The 15,706-nt window shown below is 41.9% G+C and overlaps 2 protein-coding genes and 1 non-coding gene across 4 annotated transcripts; all 3 read left to right on the top strand.

Moving 5' to 3' along the window:
- The first annotated feature begins 73 nt into the window (after nt 1-73).
- On the top strand, nt 74-3,624 carry RPL18A (ribosomal protein L18a). Its single transcript, XM_066183178.1, has 5 exons — nt 74-148; nt 536-715; nt 1,312-1,441; nt 2,949-3,058; nt 3,475-3,624. The coding sequence occupies exons 1-5, from the start codon at nt 131-133 to the stop codon at nt 3,565-3,567; spliced, it is 531 nt and encodes a 176-aa protein (XP_066039275.1). The 5' UTR covers nt 74-130; the 3' UTR covers nt 3,568-3,624.
- On the top strand, nt 2,018-2,149 carry LOC136290368 (small nucleolar RNA SNORA68). The gene has a single exon (XR_010721098.1). It is a non-coding gene; the product is annotated as a small nucleolar RNA SNORA68 (small nucleolar RNA).
- Nucleotides 3,625-5,003: 1,379 nt separating the features above from the next.
- KICS2 (KICSTOR subunit 2) lies at nt 5,004-14,813 on the top strand. Of its 2 annotated transcripts, XM_066183177.1 has the most exons (4): nt 5,004-5,282; nt 7,322-7,395; nt 7,474-7,610; nt 12,060-14,813. In XM_066183177.1, the coding sequence occupies exons 1-4, from the start codon at nt 5,048-5,050 to the stop codon at nt 12,874-12,876; spliced, it is 1,263 nt and encodes a 420-aa protein (XP_066039274.1). In that variant the 5' UTR covers nt 5,004-5,047; the 3' UTR covers nt 12,877-14,813. The 2 variants fall into 2 exon arrangements, with proteins under 2 accessions (XP_066039274.1, XP_066039273.1); XM_066183176.1 differs by having other exon boundaries at nt 7,322-7,610.
- The last annotated feature ends 893 nt before the right edge of the window (nt 14,814-15,706 follow it).

Below are 15,706 nucleotides of genomic sequence, written 5' to 3'. Positions count from 1 at the left end.
GTGCTCCAATCGCGCTCTGCCCGCAGCCAGTGGCCGCGCCGGCCGCCGGGGGCGGGGCTGGGTGTGACGTCAGGCTGCTGCGCACGCGGCCGTCCCTTTCCTTTCCTGCGGGCCGCGGCGGAGGAGCGCCATGAAGGCGTCGGGCACCGTGAGTACGGGCCGGGGCCCGGCGGGCGCAGCCAGGGCCGGGAATGCGGCCGAGATGGCCGTCGGGAGGGCGGCGGTGGCGGGTTGTAGCGCTCGGGAGTGGCCCGTGCGTGCCCGAACGGCGCCGCATGGCCCGTGAGGCGGTGAGCGGCCAACATGGCGGCGGTGCCGCTCCCGCCGGGTGCGGGCCCAGATCTGCGAGCGGCACCGCGGGAAGATCCGCGGGGAGATCGACCCGCCGGACGCAAGTAGCTCTCTCTGCTTCTGGACTGAGCTCCTCTCGTCGCGTTGTTCTTTTGAGGAGCCTCGGGTTCGGCGTGGGGCGGGAGCAGCGGGTGCTCCGCGGCTCACTCACTCTGCGGGCTGCCTGTTTTTCGTGTCTCTCCAGCTGCGGGAGTACAAGGTTGTCGGGCGCTGCCTGCCCACGCCGAAATGCACGACCCCTCCTCTGTACCGCATGCGGATCTTCGCTCCGAACCATGTCGTCGCCAAGTCCCGATTCTGGTACTTCGTTTCTCAGCTGAAGAAGATGAAGAAGTCTTCTGGAGAAATTGTGTATTGTGGCCAGGTGAAGGATTAAAAACCTAAAAACGTGGGAATTTCTTATGGAATTCCAGCATGTGTATGTGGAAGGATTTTATAGGAATCGCAGTTACGGAGTATGAGGTTGAAATCCCATTAGTCTTCCAGTTGCTGTGAAAAGGAGTGACGAGTTTGGTTTTTGAAAGTAGTGGTATATGTCCTGTAAAGTAAATAAAAACTTCGTTTCTGCTTTAAAATGATGAGCCATGTGTTGCTCAGAGTTGCTCTGTCATTCCTAGACTTAGTTCATAGTGCAGTATACCTTTTAAGAGGCATCTGGATATTCATAAGCCTGGGAAAGTGGTTGTTTGTATGCTTCACTCCTCTATTGTGAAAACTTCAAGAACATTCTTTAGAGCTGATATCTTGTGTTTTTCTTTGAATTACTAAAACTTTCTACTCCTAATTATCAAGACATTAATCCAGTTATGTTGGTAAGGGGAAAGAGAGCAAAGAGTTGTGTTTTGACAGTAAGACTTAAAACAGTGGCTTCATTAGAGCTCCAGAATATTTATTCTTAAAATTGTAAAACGGTGATAGTATATCATCTCTAACCACTTCCATGTTCTTGTGTAATTCCAGGTGTATGAGAAGTCTCCTCTGCGGGTAAAAAACTTTGGCATTTGGCTGCGCTATGATTCTCGTAGTGGAACCCACAACATGTACAGAGAGTACAGAGATCTGACCACTGCGGGTGCTGTCACTCAGTGCTGTACGTATATGTCACTGTCTTAAGTGTAAAATAGTAGGATAAGTATACAAGCAGATTAAATCTCAAACTGCATAAAGCATGCTGACTTAATCTATGGTAAAGTAACTGAAACACTGGAAAATTAAAGGAAGGAGTTGCCACGTATTCCATAGTTGTTTATCTGTTATACATGTGATCTCTGACTTGTTACCTCTCTTTAAACAGTTTCTCTTTTCACTTCTTTTTGGTATGTCTTTCTACAATTCCAGTAATGAGTTTTGCTATACAAACTGAGAATTCAATGACTTTTCAGGTGGAGTGTGTTTCCTGCACTGTGCTATTTTAAGATAATTGAAAATATCTTCCCAAGTCTTGTGAAGAGAATATTTCAGACATCATGTGAAATATACTGGCATCTGTCCTTTATTGAGCAAGGGGAAAAAAACCCTATTGTTACTCCAAGATCTCATTGCCTCGTTTTGGGGTGAATTAATGGTTGTCCTGATTTCAGTCTGTTTTGTGAAGTACTTGAGGGATGGACCATCTGTATAGCTAATGCTGTTGATACTTGACTTCCAAGAGTTATAAGCTCTACAGATTGCACATAAAAACCCAAAGAATATTGTTCTTAATAATGATATTCTTGTCATGTGTGCAAATATTAAATGTATCTTGTCGCCTTTCAAAAGCTGAAGTGCTGTTGAAAGTGAAATTTAAGGTTCTACATTAACGTGCAATAATCCCTGTTAATGAACGTACCGAAGGATTGCTTAAGAGACCTAGTAATCTTATTTTTCATACACACTACAATGACTGGTACTTTTATATTCAAGAATAGTTGTGACAGGTAAGTTTTTAATAGGTGTGTTAGATCTTCATGGGAAACACAGTAGTATTTCAATAGGCATACCTTGTGGAACTAGCTATGGATGTGATTTCAAGCCAATGATTTGCATTGCTGATTAGAGGAATTTTCAGGTAGGCCCAGTACAGATGCTTCCTTCTATTCAGGAAGCCTGGTTATGTGAGATGAACTTCAATTCATGGTTCTATTGCTGGTCAATTTCAATAAAAGTAAAGATATGCTCAGGTCCTACTTTTAGTTGCACCTTCCTTTCCGAACGGAAAGTGTTTTGAAGTTCATGTGTCTTTCCAGTAATGATATTTCAGTGTTGATTCTGAATCAGGATTTTTTTTTCTCTTGCAAGAGAGTAAGTAGTCTAGTCTATTATAGCAGGTATATTATTTGTGTCCGTGCATACTTTCTTGAAGTTGGACAAGAAAAGTAAGGTGGCCTTTCCTGTTGAGGAGCTTACTTAAAACTTACAGGAAGAATTTGCTGCTGCTTGTTGGTTTTGTGGTATCTGTGCCATCACTTTACATAATAGAAACAGTGATTTTAATTACAGCTGATCTGAAATTTTAAAAGTTTTCGATGGCACTGTGAACATTTCTTTTAGAAAGGGCTGAATGATTCTTGAACTGAAAATGTCATAGAATTTATTTTAAATGAGTTCTGTTGTTCCAGACCGTGATATGGGAGCCCGTCATCGTGCCCGTGCTCACTCTATCCAGATCATGAAGGTTGAGGAAATTGCTGCCAGCAAGTGCCGCAGACCAGCAGTCAAGCAGTTCCATGTAAGTGAGCCAGCACTGCAGTGGCCAGTGGGTCCTGGTTTAATGTTGGACTGGAAGAGGGTATCTCTCTTGTGTGGTGCAGGTTTGCTTTGCAGCCAGAAATAGGGCAGGAACCAAACTTGGGTTCATATGTTGATGATAATGGTATATTACGATCAAAACTTCCACTGCTACAGGTATTTGGAAGAAAGTCACAGTGAAGCAAGTAACGTGCAGAAAACATGCCTCTGGCATTACTTTGAAAAAAATAATGCAAAATTAAATCATTTGTTAAGTTCTGTGTAGTATGTCTTAATTTGTGGACGAATTACTTTTCTAAGCATAATTTAGTCACTGAATACAGCTCGGCTATTTATTCCGAACTGTTTTCTGTTGTTCATCTGATACCTCAGTTAACGAAAACATTTTTCTTGCAGGATTCTAAAATCAAGTTCCCGCTGCCGCACAGAGTTCTGCGTCGCCAGCACAAACCACGTTTCACCACCAAGAGACCAAATACTTTCTATTAAATACAAAAACATGTTGTCAACTGTGTGTTGCAATAAAGGTCTTATTGGAACCTTTCACTTCCAGTTGTCTTTTGGAGACTGTGTCCTGGTTAGCTAGGAGTCCCCCTTCTTTTATTTTTTCTAAGCCATTGGCAACCTACTGTTCATAGCTTTTGATTGCCTTGAACAGGTGAGTGTTTCAGGTGCTGGCTTAAATTACTGAAATATCCCATCAATAAGTCACATTTTAATAACCAACTTTCCAGGTCAGAGAAGTCTTGTTGTGGAGCAGCTGTAAAATCCTACATCCATTTTGTCCCTTTGGCATATTGAGTGGACAGTTGAATTCAGGAGAAGGCAGCTTTCTGGTGCATGCAGAGCTCAGTCATGTCAGCTGTAAGAATAAAGACCTCATGACTTTGCATAATCTGCTTCACAGTCTAAGCATTTGAAGCCAAAATTTTCGTTCTAACCGGAACCTATTCAGGGATGTTACACACCACTCTGAATCTGCTCAAGGATGCATACAGAGGTGTCTGTGCTTAGAAAAGTAAGACGACTTGGCAGATTTATCCTTTTATATTAGACCAATGAGTGAAAATGATGACTATTTTTATATCCAAACCCAAATCCTTAGGCAACTTCTTTTACAGTAAGAAGCTTGCAGGCACTGTGTAGTTGAGGTTTATTTAAAAGGCTGCTTCAAACCTAAAGGTGGTGCTTGCATCTGATTCCCGTTTTCAGTGATGGCATTTCCTGAACAAGAGGCAGTCAGCTACTTAAATTAGTACTTGGGTCACACCAGTGTTAGAGAACTGACGCTGTGTTTTGTCCAGACTTCATCTTAACAGCTGCAGGTGCTGTTAGAGTGCAGGGAAAAAATGTGCAGAGAGGAAACTGGCAATGTGGCCTTTCTGCATTAGCGGGAGAGCTGCCACTCAATCTGGAGAGGTGCTGTGTGTCAGTGCAAGGGCGGGTAGTTGTTCTGCGGAACTGGGACCAGTGCGGCCACAGCCAGCTCCCCTTCCGCCGCCCGGGCCCGTGGCTCAGCCTTGCCCTCCTCATCGCCTGCACGGAGAATCAGTTCAGGCAGCTCTTCCGTCTGAAACGTGAACTGAAGAAAATGGGATTAATGTGGGCAATCCACAATTTCCCCAGTCGCAAGGGAGGGAGAAACTATAAACCCAAAGTAGCTGGAGGGTCCTGTGGAATCAAAGAGATGGGAATAAGGGCCTCAGAAAGACCTTGAGGTTTAGAACTTTTTTAACTGAAAGAAAAACATAGCAAGAAAACGCAGGGCGGGGGCGCGCGGCGCGGGCGGGCGGACCCGGAGCCCGGCGCTCCCGCGCGCTCCCGCTGCCCCGCCCGCCGGCGGCGCCTGCTCCAGCCCGTCACGTGACCCGAGCCGGCCGCTCCCCGCCCCGCCGGTCACGTGCTCCCTCGCGCGGGCGGGCGGGCGCCGGACCCGGAAGCCGCGGCCGCTGCGGAGGCGCCGGGCGGGATGGGGGAGTCGATCCCGCTGGGAGCGCCGGTGCCGGTGGAGCAGGCCGTGCTGGAGACCTTCTTCTCCCACCTGGGCATCTTCTCCTACGACAAGGCCAAGGACAATGTGGAGAAGGAGCGGGAGGCCAACAAGAGCGCGGGGTCCAGCTGGCTGGCGCTGCTGGCCGGGCTGGCGCACCTGGCGGCTGCCGAGAAGGCCTATCACAGCATGACCTTCCTGGGACAGAAGCTAGGTACCGCTCCGGGGAGGGAGGGACCGGCTCTCCCAGCCTGCGGGCCTGCCTCGCCTTGGGCTCCGCGGGTGCGGAGCGGGCGGCTGGGAGCTCCCCTGGCAGCCGCGCTCGCACAGTGCCGCGCAGCCGAGTCCCCCGGGGGCCCTGCCTCGGCCGGTGCGGCCGAAAGACAAGTGCTGCGTTAGTGAGTGTCCGTGCGCCCGCCGGGAAATCGGCTGTGCCTCTGTGCTGCCCTTAAGGAATGAACGAGAGCATGGATAGGTGCTGTGCAGGTGCTGTGGCACACTGGCCGTTGTGCCAGTCGATGTGTCTTTACTGGCCGGCAGGGTACATACCCGTCCTTCCCGAGAATTTTCAAGCCAGAGGTGTTTCACTGTTGAGATGCTCCGGCTGAGATATAGGTAAAGATGGAGCTTACTGGGGTGACCAAAGCGTTAAAGCTTTTTCACCTTGTATTAGAGGTGTATCTGTGTAAGTACTCGGGGCTGGAGTTAGCATCCTAGAAGCTGTTACTCATGCAGGTACTGCAGGGTCTCAGGAAGCTTTGGCCACGATCTCAGCTGCCTCGTGTTTTGTCAGTACATGAATAGAAAATTCCCAAACTGGCACAGGACAAGCTTGCGTTATGCCAACCTCTGGGCAAAGCTGCTTTTCTTTTTTTTTGAACTGCAGATGGGTGTGGAAAATGGATCAAAGGATTTGAGTCTGATGTCTAGTACATTAAACCATCAAGAAAATTTGGCTTTGTTATTTAAGTGATGACTTGGAACTATTTATAAGAAAATCTTTACAGCCAAAACTCTATCTGTAAGGCTGACTTTAAAGAGTGAATTTGGTGCTTGCAGAAAGGATAAAGGTGACAACAGAAGGGGCAACGTTTCGTTTATTTATTTACTTCATGAACAACTGCAATAGATGATTCTTCCTCCTGCCTGTGTCCAGGGGGTTTCTCATGTGTTACAGTGGGAGCTGTTTCATTATGATAGCCAGTTCTGTACCTTTCTACCTCAAATGTCAATGGTCACCTTTGAACATTGTATGTGTATAAGGAATGTGGAAAGAGCTATCCCACATTACAAAATTTATAAGTGGTTTCAAAGTGGCACCTAAATTTGGAATCTTTAAAAGGTTCAGACTCAATTCCTGTGGTCTTTTCTCTGCTGCAGCTGTTGACTGCCAGAATGGCACATTTGGTCTTCTGTAAATACCAACTATGAAATAAGGCTACTACATTTGTACAGTCCTTTCGTAATGTCAAAGTTAAGCATCTTTTACTTTGACCCTTTACTCCTTTCTTCTTTACTTTTTTAAATTCCTCATAGTGTTGAGCAGGTAGAAAGGAGCACAGATGACTTCTTGTTCTCCCTCCTGCCCTCCAAGTTTTAGTTATGGATTAATGTGCACTGTGGTCTCACTGGGATAAAGTGTGATTGTTTTCCCTTTGAATTCTGGTTTATATTGAGATTGTATAGGGACTAGAAACATTTGATTTGTACACACAGATGTCACATGGTTCCCATTGAAAGGTTGCTTCGTGAATTTGAGCACTTGGTGATTGAAGAGGGATTGTTAAGGGAATTCTCTGGAAAGCATCTAGAGTTATTAATAGGAGTGGAGGCTATAAGAAATTGATCAGTCAAGTCATGGTGACTTAATTCTTCTGACTTCCATAGATAACAGTATTTCCAGGTTGCGTATCATAGTAGCAAATTTAACTGAACCCTGGGTTTCTTAAAAGTCATGTCATAACTGAGGCAGCTGAGAAGCAGTTACTGTTTTGCAGCAGCCATTGGCTGCCGAGACATGAAGTGGAACAAGTGTAGCTTGCATGAAATTACATAAAGCGCTACTGAGCATATGCTCTGTAATTCAGTTACTTGCAGAATAAAACACTGAACTTTGTTTCTTTGTTAAAAGAAGTACCGTAATTAAACAATACTTACAGACAACTAGATATATAATGACAAGAATTTTCCAGTGTTGCTGTCTGTCTTTGCTGTCCCTGGATTTTGGTAATACCTCCATATTTATCTGAACAGGTGGTCAGTCATTCTTCAGCCGAAAGGACTCCATCCGAACCATCTACACATCTCTGCATAATGAGCTGAAGAAGGTGGTGGCGACGGGTCACAATGCACTAGGAGGAACAGCTCCTCACTTGGAAGAGCTGCTTTCTCACCTGTCTGAACAGCTCTGTTTTTTTGTTCAGGCTCGGATGGAAATTGCTGACTTCTATGAAAAAATGTACACGCTCAGCACCCAAAAGTTCATTAACTCTGAGGAACTGGTAAACATTTTGGAATCCATCTTAAAGAAATACAGTTCAAGGTCAGTGCTTCTTTGCTGGCAGTACGTACTCACACACATGATCTGTAATACCTGATGTTGAAGTTCAAAGCAAACCTAAAGACTTTGCTGTCCTTTGACTGCTGAACAGCACAGTCCTTTCACAAATTCATGTGTGAAGTCTGTGTAGGCCAGCAGCATCAGATGCATGAAGTTTCTTCAGAAGAAGAAAAATAACAAAGGGAGTCTGCTCATGGTGTGCTAGGAGCCTTCTTCCCTGTGCCTTAATTAATGCTCAGCATGTTCATTTTCAGGAGAGAGGAAGAGTGATTTTCCTTTTATAAGATGCAAGGCTTCTTGAACTTTTTCTTTGGCAGGGGAGAGGAAACAAGCCTTAATTTCATGTGGACTTCAGTAAAGGTGACATAAATAAAGCAAATACTTGCATGACAGTCTTACTTTTTAGGCTAGAATATACGTCTGCTTAGATCTAAACGCTGCACCATAACTGTCTGGCCTAGCTGGGAGGGCTTTATGGTGCTCTGTTACTACTTTTCTCCAGTGGTTTTGGGGCCAGTAGGAGGAGCACCTCTGAGACTTTGGTCCTTGCCAATATGGTTTCTTGAAGTTGAGATTTAATAGTTCCTGTTACAAAAATCCTGGGATGTTTCTAAATGAGGGTTGGATGGGTGTTTGACATCTAACTTATGTGCCTTGAAAGTGAAGGCAGTTTAAAAGAGAATTTTTGAATGCTTGTCAACACACTCGATTCTGCCTCTTCATTTTGAACCAGAAAAGGTAGCCATTGTAGGAAGTTAACTGTCAGATGTGGTTGAATTTCTTTAAATTGTTGTTAGTGAAATAGTGACTAAGAAGACTTTTGGGGAAAATATTCATAGGTCTTACTTTTTTCAGTTGTTATGATCTTTGCAGTGTTCACCTAGGAAAAATGAAAATAATTCAGTGCTGCTTTCTGGTATTCCAAACTGAAGCACTGCAGCTGATTCCCTTATTTTTTTAGGGATACCTTTGGCAAATTGCTATGTAATTATGCCATTTGAAAATCAAAACAAGTCTGTATGATCTTAGTAGTGGTGTTTTGCAATTCTTGGCTTGTGATCACTTGAAATATCAGGGCTGTTAGTCCAATAAAAGCCTGAAACTTAGAAATATTTTTCTTGGTGTGATAAACTTCAGGGAGTAAAGGGAAGTAAGTTTAACGTTTTGGGTGTTTTCATTGTTGGAATTTTATTGCTTGGTTTTTTGGTTTTTGTGGGTATTCTTGGTTTTTTGGGGGTTTTTTGGGGGTTTTTTGGGGGTTTTTTGGGGTTTTTTTGTTTGGTTTTGGTTTTGGGTTTTTTTTGGTTTTTTTGTGGGTTTTTTTGAAAAACTGATTTCTCTTGTACACTAACAACTGCCATCTGTTCTGAGCATGTGCTGAATCAACAGCACTGCTAAAAATCTGAGAACCGAAATTCTTACTTCGATGAAGTGACTGGAGACTATACATGCATACAAAATGTTTTACTATGCTATTAAAATACGTTTCACGGGTACATTTGTTCTTCTAAGGCATTGTATGTTATATAATATGTTTATATAATATATATTATATAACTATATGTACTATTACATCTTACTTTAAAAAAAAGTAATATCTCCCTGGAAAAATTACTGATGATCATGCTTTGGGTTTACAAGCAGTTTTTAAGATGGAGACAATCTAAGATGCTGTTGGAGCTATTTCAGTAGCTGCAGTGTGCTCCTCCCCAGTGATGTACAGAATATTTCTGAAAATAGTTGATATAATGATATATTCCTTTAGTCCTTCCTTTTAGTTTCTTTGTATCTCAGATCAGTTTCTGGGGTGTGTTATGTTGATATGTACTGGCTGCAAGGCATTTCTGCTTTATAGGTAAAAGATCCAATAAACTCATCCTTACCCACCCTCTTCCCTCTGTCAATATATTCCTCACTTGTAGCTGAGGATGTGTGCTGTTATTTCAGCCAGCTGTGCTAGGGCTGGACAGGACGTGTGTTTTTTAGATAGGTTCTGGCCTTGGTTTCTTTCCTTTATGTGTGAAAATAGCTGGTCAGATAACATAGAGGAAATACCTGGTTGCTAGTAAAGGAACAGCAGAATTGACAGTTAACAAGATACGTTGTTTGTATCTGAAGTATCATTAATTCTTAAACAGTTTAAAGCTCTTTTTTTACTGTTTTATAACTACTTATTGCTGACTCGTGCATGGCCAGTACTTGACATTTTCCTTTCCATTTTACTCTAGAATACATCTGGAGAAGTAACTTCTGAAATTTTTAACTGTTTGTTTGGGTGGGATCTTAGATAATTAAAGCAGCATCAGAAGCAGGATCCTTTAAAAGCTTGGTATAAAATGAATAAGTAACTATAGCAACTATTTTGATGTAATGATTTTTAAGTGTTTAATGGTTTTTTACCTAGTCAGCATTGTGTAATATGTGCATGAATATGTGATATCTGGAAGTAAATAAAAAGAAAATGTGCAAAACAAAACTACCATCCCTCTGCTCTCAGGAATGATTAGGGGGAAAAAATCAATTTTCCAATGTGATTTTAAGTTTTTGTCACTCTGGCTTATGAAATATTGCAAAAACTTGTCTGTTTTACCTGATACTGAGCTCAGTTGGATGCTTCTATGTTATAGAACTCAATTACAGCAGATATACTTAGTACGTAACTGGTCCATTTATTCTGCAACCATATCAAGCTTCTCAGCTGTGGCTGAGGTGTGTATTTTTGAATTAAAACAGTTTAGCAAATCCCGCTGGGCAGTGAGATGTTAAGAAAGCCATGAAGCAAAGTAGAAGTGGGAAGCTGTACATCAGAATGTTAATCCAGGAGACTTTGGCAATGCTGCCTTAATAAGGATTTTTAAATTGATTTTGAGATTGAAGAAAACTTTCTTGGTCTGATTGCAAATGTGTTTAAACCAGTGTGCTGTGTGTCATTTGATGGGACTGCAACAAATAATGTTGCATAATACTTTTTGTACCCTCTTAAAATACAGGGCAACAAAACTGTTTTTCTGGTGAATACCAAAACCATTGGATATATTTAATATATTTAATGTTGACTGTTAGAAATTATTTTTGTTGACTCTTGTTTGTACTTTTGTTTGTTCAAAGAAATGTAAATATGCTCTGGGCTTCTCAGCCCACCAAAGTGGCCAGTAAACACTGGATCTCTGCTATAGCAGGTCACCCTGAGGGTTGCTGGCATGTGCTGTGTGCAGAAGGTGCCTGGTCGCCCAGCCAGGCCGGTTTGCCCAACGTGGTGCATCTGCTGGTTTATGATATTCTTAATTTCGTTTTCTTCAGACAAATTTGGACTTGCATCTTAATAACAAATCCTTGCAAGATACAAATTGTGGCTTCCCAAGAAAAAAGAGATGCTTACAGATCAGTCATAAAATAGACATTTCTTACAAGCTAAAGGAAAAGTATTGGAGAGGGGATGAAAAGCCTGATGTTTTCATTCTCTCTTCTGATCTACAACCAAATGAAGTGGTTTGGTCTTGAACCAACTATTTCCAAAATGGGTTGTATTTGTTGTATCCTAGAAACTGACAGGAATAATGATACTGCTTTAGTTTTAAAAGTTGGAAAAAATCTGTACAAACTTTACTGTTCTAAACCAATAACAAGACCCAAGATATTTTTCTGAAGTGAGAAGATAACTCTGTCTTTACTCATCGAGTCTTGTCTTTGTACTATTCATTGTTCTTTATTAAACACCTCTTTGAATCCTAAATGCTGATGAGGAAACACGTTTACTGAAAAGGCCACTTCTTTCTAAAGTTAGATGTTTTACACTGTTACAATTAAATATGTTATTGAGGATGTTATAAATTTGCAAATAATTTGAGTATCATGGGAAGAGAGGTAGACCACATCTCTATTTTTTCTAAAAGTCAGGAAAAAAAAGTGAGAAGAGAAGGAGTTAATTGTGGTTCCAAAAAGCAACACCAAGCTCAGGCTGGCTTCCTCATAGCTCCCTTATGTGAACAACAGATTTATAACATAATTCCTTTGATTTAACTTAATGTCTTACTGCTGTTCCAGAACCATCAAGACATATATTACTGCCAGAAGAGATTTTAAATTGGAACAAGATCACCTGAATTTAAAAAGAAATGGTGTTTTAGTAGTTCGTAGATTAAGATAAACTGTGATTGTTCTTGAACTGATGAAATATAACTCCCATACTTTGATAGAGAAATGTCTGACAGGTGTTTGTTTTTTTTTTTGTCAGATGAAGCACTGTTTGTTCATGAAAATATTTACCCTAATTATGTAAAAAGAACTGTTCTTGAAATTAAGAATATTTTTGTTTACACTTTGCTCTGCTTTGATGTTTGATCTTTTGTCTGTTAACTGGCAAAAACTATCTGATTATTTCACCTTTGTGTACAGCAGTTCTCATGTCTTGACTAATGTTATGTTTTCTAGATTTCATCATCCAATCCTCAGTCCTCTTGAAAGCAGTTTCCAGCTGGAGGTAGATGTGCTTGCACACCTCTTAAAGGCTCAGGCTCAGATCTCAGAGTGGAAGTTCCTTCCATCCCTGGTCAACTTGCACAGTGCTCACACAAAGCTACAGACTTGGGGCCAAATTTTTGAGAAACAGCGGGAGACCAAGAAGCACCTGTTTGGGGGGCAGTCTCAGAAGGCTGTGCAACCTCCACACCTCTTTCTCTGGCTGATGAAGCTCAAAAACATTCTCCTTGCCAAGTTTAGCTTTTACTTTCATGAGGCCCTTAGTCGACAGACAACAGCATCTGAAATGAAAACTTTGACTGCTAAAACAAATCCTGATTACTTTGGGAAAATTTCCAGCTTCATCCGGAAGTATGATGCTGTCAATGTTTCCTTAATTTTTGACAATCGTGGATCAGAGAGTTTTCAGGGACATGGTTATCATCATCCCCATTCATACAGGGAAGCCCCCAAAGGAGTGGATCAGTATCCTGCAGTGGTGTCTCTGCCCAGTGACAGGCCTGTTATGCACTGGCCCAATGTGATCATGATTATGACTGATAGAACCTCTGACCTCAACAGTTTGGAGAAGGTTGTTCACTTCTACGATGACAAAGTCCAAAGCACCTACTTTCTGACTCGCCCCGAACCTCACTTTACCATTGTAGTTATTTTTGAGTCCAAGAAGTCAGAAAGGGACTATCATTTTATTTCTTTTCTCAATGAAATTTCACATTCCCTTAAGAACTCCAAAGCTTTTGCAAGCTTGAAACCTGGATCCAAAGGGTGAAGTACAAACTACTTAAAAGTTGTCAAGGCACTATGCCAGCCTTGAGGGAACTGTAGCTTTCAAATTTATGAATCTCAGAGTCCAATTGAAAAGGAACCATTTTTTAAAATAAGTTGGTTGGGTTTTTTTTTTTTTTTTTTTTTTGTTTTGTTTTGTTTTTTTTTTAAGCTAACAGACACTTGAAGAAAAGTATTTTTGGGCAGTACTCAGTGGGGCAACTTAATTGTGGGATGGTAAAGGGCCACCGTGGGGGTTTTTTGGTGTGGTTTTCAATTTCCAGTATGATTTATTTTTTTAGTCCACAGTTTTGTTACCTGTATCAGAAAGAAATATATGCACTTTATCATAGTCTGATCATTGACTGTCTTCTACAGAGTTTATTGAAAATGTGGTGAGGATGGAAGATACTGTCTTTTTAGAAAACTGCATTGCCTGACAGGAATGATTTCTGGGAACTAAACACTGATGCAAGGGAATATTAAAAAAAGTGAACCTGCAAAGACACATTTTAAATAAAAAATAATGAGAATCAGAAAAGTCACTTTTGTTAATTATAATTTAATTTCCAAATGATTTAAAATGATAATTGAGGTCTCTCACACTCTGTTAAGCACTGGTAATCTGTTCTAAGGCCCTGTGTTGTAAAGCTTGGTCATTGCTCCTGGACTTGGGCTGGGGCAAGAAAAGCTGCAGCATGACCTGGAAGGCTGATATTTTCTGGAGTACTGTGTCTGTATGGGCCCAGTCTTGGCTCAGACTAACTGAAGCAGACAAGCTGAATTAGAGCAGGTGTTCTAGAAGGAACAGCTCCATGGAAAAAGCACCAAGGCTCTATTCAATCTGTGCTTTTGTCTGGCTAACTTAAAAAAGAAAAAAAAAAAAGGCAGTAGAAAATGCCCTTTCTAAATGATTTATTGTCTAATGTGCTGTTAGTGTCAACCTCAATTTTTTTTCAGGTTTTTATAACTATTTTTTTCTCTCTGTTCAGTTTTAAATAATTTCATAATTAAGCCAAAACACTTCGGGGATTTGGATTTAAATATATAGCCTATGCAGTATGTTTACCTCATTGTTTCACCACTTCTAAGCTGTGGGGTTAGGGAAAAAGTATGTTTTCTAGTCACTTTGAAAGTGCTTTAATTTGGAAATCAGGGTTTCCAAATACAATAAAGGGGTCCATTTGGCTGTGCCTCTAGCCTTACATTGCAGGATTCTTGACTGTTAGCTATGCAGTTGTGCACGCACTTTCACGGGGGTTCAAGGAGAACTGATTTATATGTAAGTGTAGTAAAGTAAGGTCATTAGTTGACACTGTGTAATGTATAATAACATCATCAGGTTGATTTTAAAAGGGAGTTGAAGTCAAAATGTTGGTTTCTGTTAAGATTGAAGTACAAAAGATCCTTTTGAGAATGTGTCTTTTAATGATTCCCTTTCTCTTCCACAGAAGGTTTTGGTAACTTGTCTTGCTTCTCCGCAAATGCTGACGTTTTACAATCATATAAGCATATAAGCATGTTCTGTTCTTGAAATCCAAGCTCTGACTTTCCACTCTGTGCCAAATGGAACCTTCCTTGCTTTGCTTTAACTGTGTGTAGCCTGTTTTGAATATTAGTGCTACTGCCTTTAACCTGAAGTCTTGGTCTGACTGCAGCACCACTTGAAAAAGCTCAGTCTGCTCTTTGCCACTAGGAAATAACAGGAGTTGCAAATATACTTGTATTTTGTAAGAGTGTTACCCGTTGCAGCCTGAATTGCATTTTAACAGGACAAAGTTGCAAATGACAGTACTCAGAGGGTTTGTGTGCTTCCCTCTGTGGAACAGTGACCTTGTAATAACGTGTAGTTTTGACTTGCTCAGCCTGAGTAATACAAAAGAAACTGTTGCCAGAACTGATTCCCAGTCTTCAGCAGTGTAAATAAAGTGTTGTACAAAATCTGTCTGCCTGTACCGTACTTCCCTGTCATAGTATCTGTGGGAAAGGGGAGAGAAAACTGGAGGAAGAAATTGTGTGGTACAGACACTTTCATTTCTGAGTTGCAAGGGTCGAGTTGGAAGAGGTGGAAGGGAAATCTGCTGTCCTTTGAAGCAGACCAGTAGCTTTTACCTGCTGCTGAAGTGGCTTGAGGCTGTTCCCAGTGGTTTTTATGGGGAGTGGGAAAGGTAGTGACTGTTCAGCGGACTTGGTAGGTCGCATCACACTCCTGTCAGTTCTTGGCAAATGATGTCTCAGAAGGGAAAGGATTGCTGGGTGATGTTTCTGTGCGGGGGGAGGTGGTTTGCTGCAGTTTATTCTTCAGAGGATCTTGGGGAAGCAATCACAGGAGCCTTGTGACTCGTGGGTAAGAATTTCTGAATATTTCAGTTGTTGAAGAACCAAAGGGAGCCACAACCATCACTCTTGTGGTGTGTGAAGGGACAGAATAGGAGAGGTTCGCCGGCAAAAGGCAGAAAGAATTGGGTGCTGGAGAAGCTTGTGGGGCTGTCTCTGAGTCCTGTTCCTGTGGCTCTCCTTGTAAGATCTCAGCATTAATTAATATTAACATGGGGAGCAGAAAACTCAGGCTGTAGGAAGTGGCTTGGGTGAAGACAGGTGAAGCTGTAGAGGTGACGTACAATCAATATGAAACAACATTGCAGAGTTAAGGTGTGCTGTGACCAAAAAGTGTGGGGAGCGTGAGCATGTGGAATTAATGAATATTTATAGACTTGTCAGATTAGTGAACACTCACAGCATAGTTTATTTGATGCTTCATGGAGTGTATGTTTTAAATTACAAATGAGGTAATGGGGAGACCGCATTGGGTTCAAACTAGAAGATGAGATATG

Source organism: Chamaea fasciata, unplaced genomic scaffold (genome assembly GCF_029207755.1).
Source record: "Chamaea fasciata isolate MVZ Bird 193981 ecotype frontalis unplaced genomic scaffold, bChaFas1.0.hap1 SCAF_5, whole genome shotgun sequence".
In the NCBI taxonomy this organism is placed as follows: Eukaryota; Metazoa; Chordata; class Aves; order Passeriformes; family Sylviidae; genus Chamaea; species Chamaea fasciata.
The sequence above is the reverse complement of the archived record's forward strand: the minus strand, read 5'-3'. Positions and strand labels throughout refer to the sequence as shown.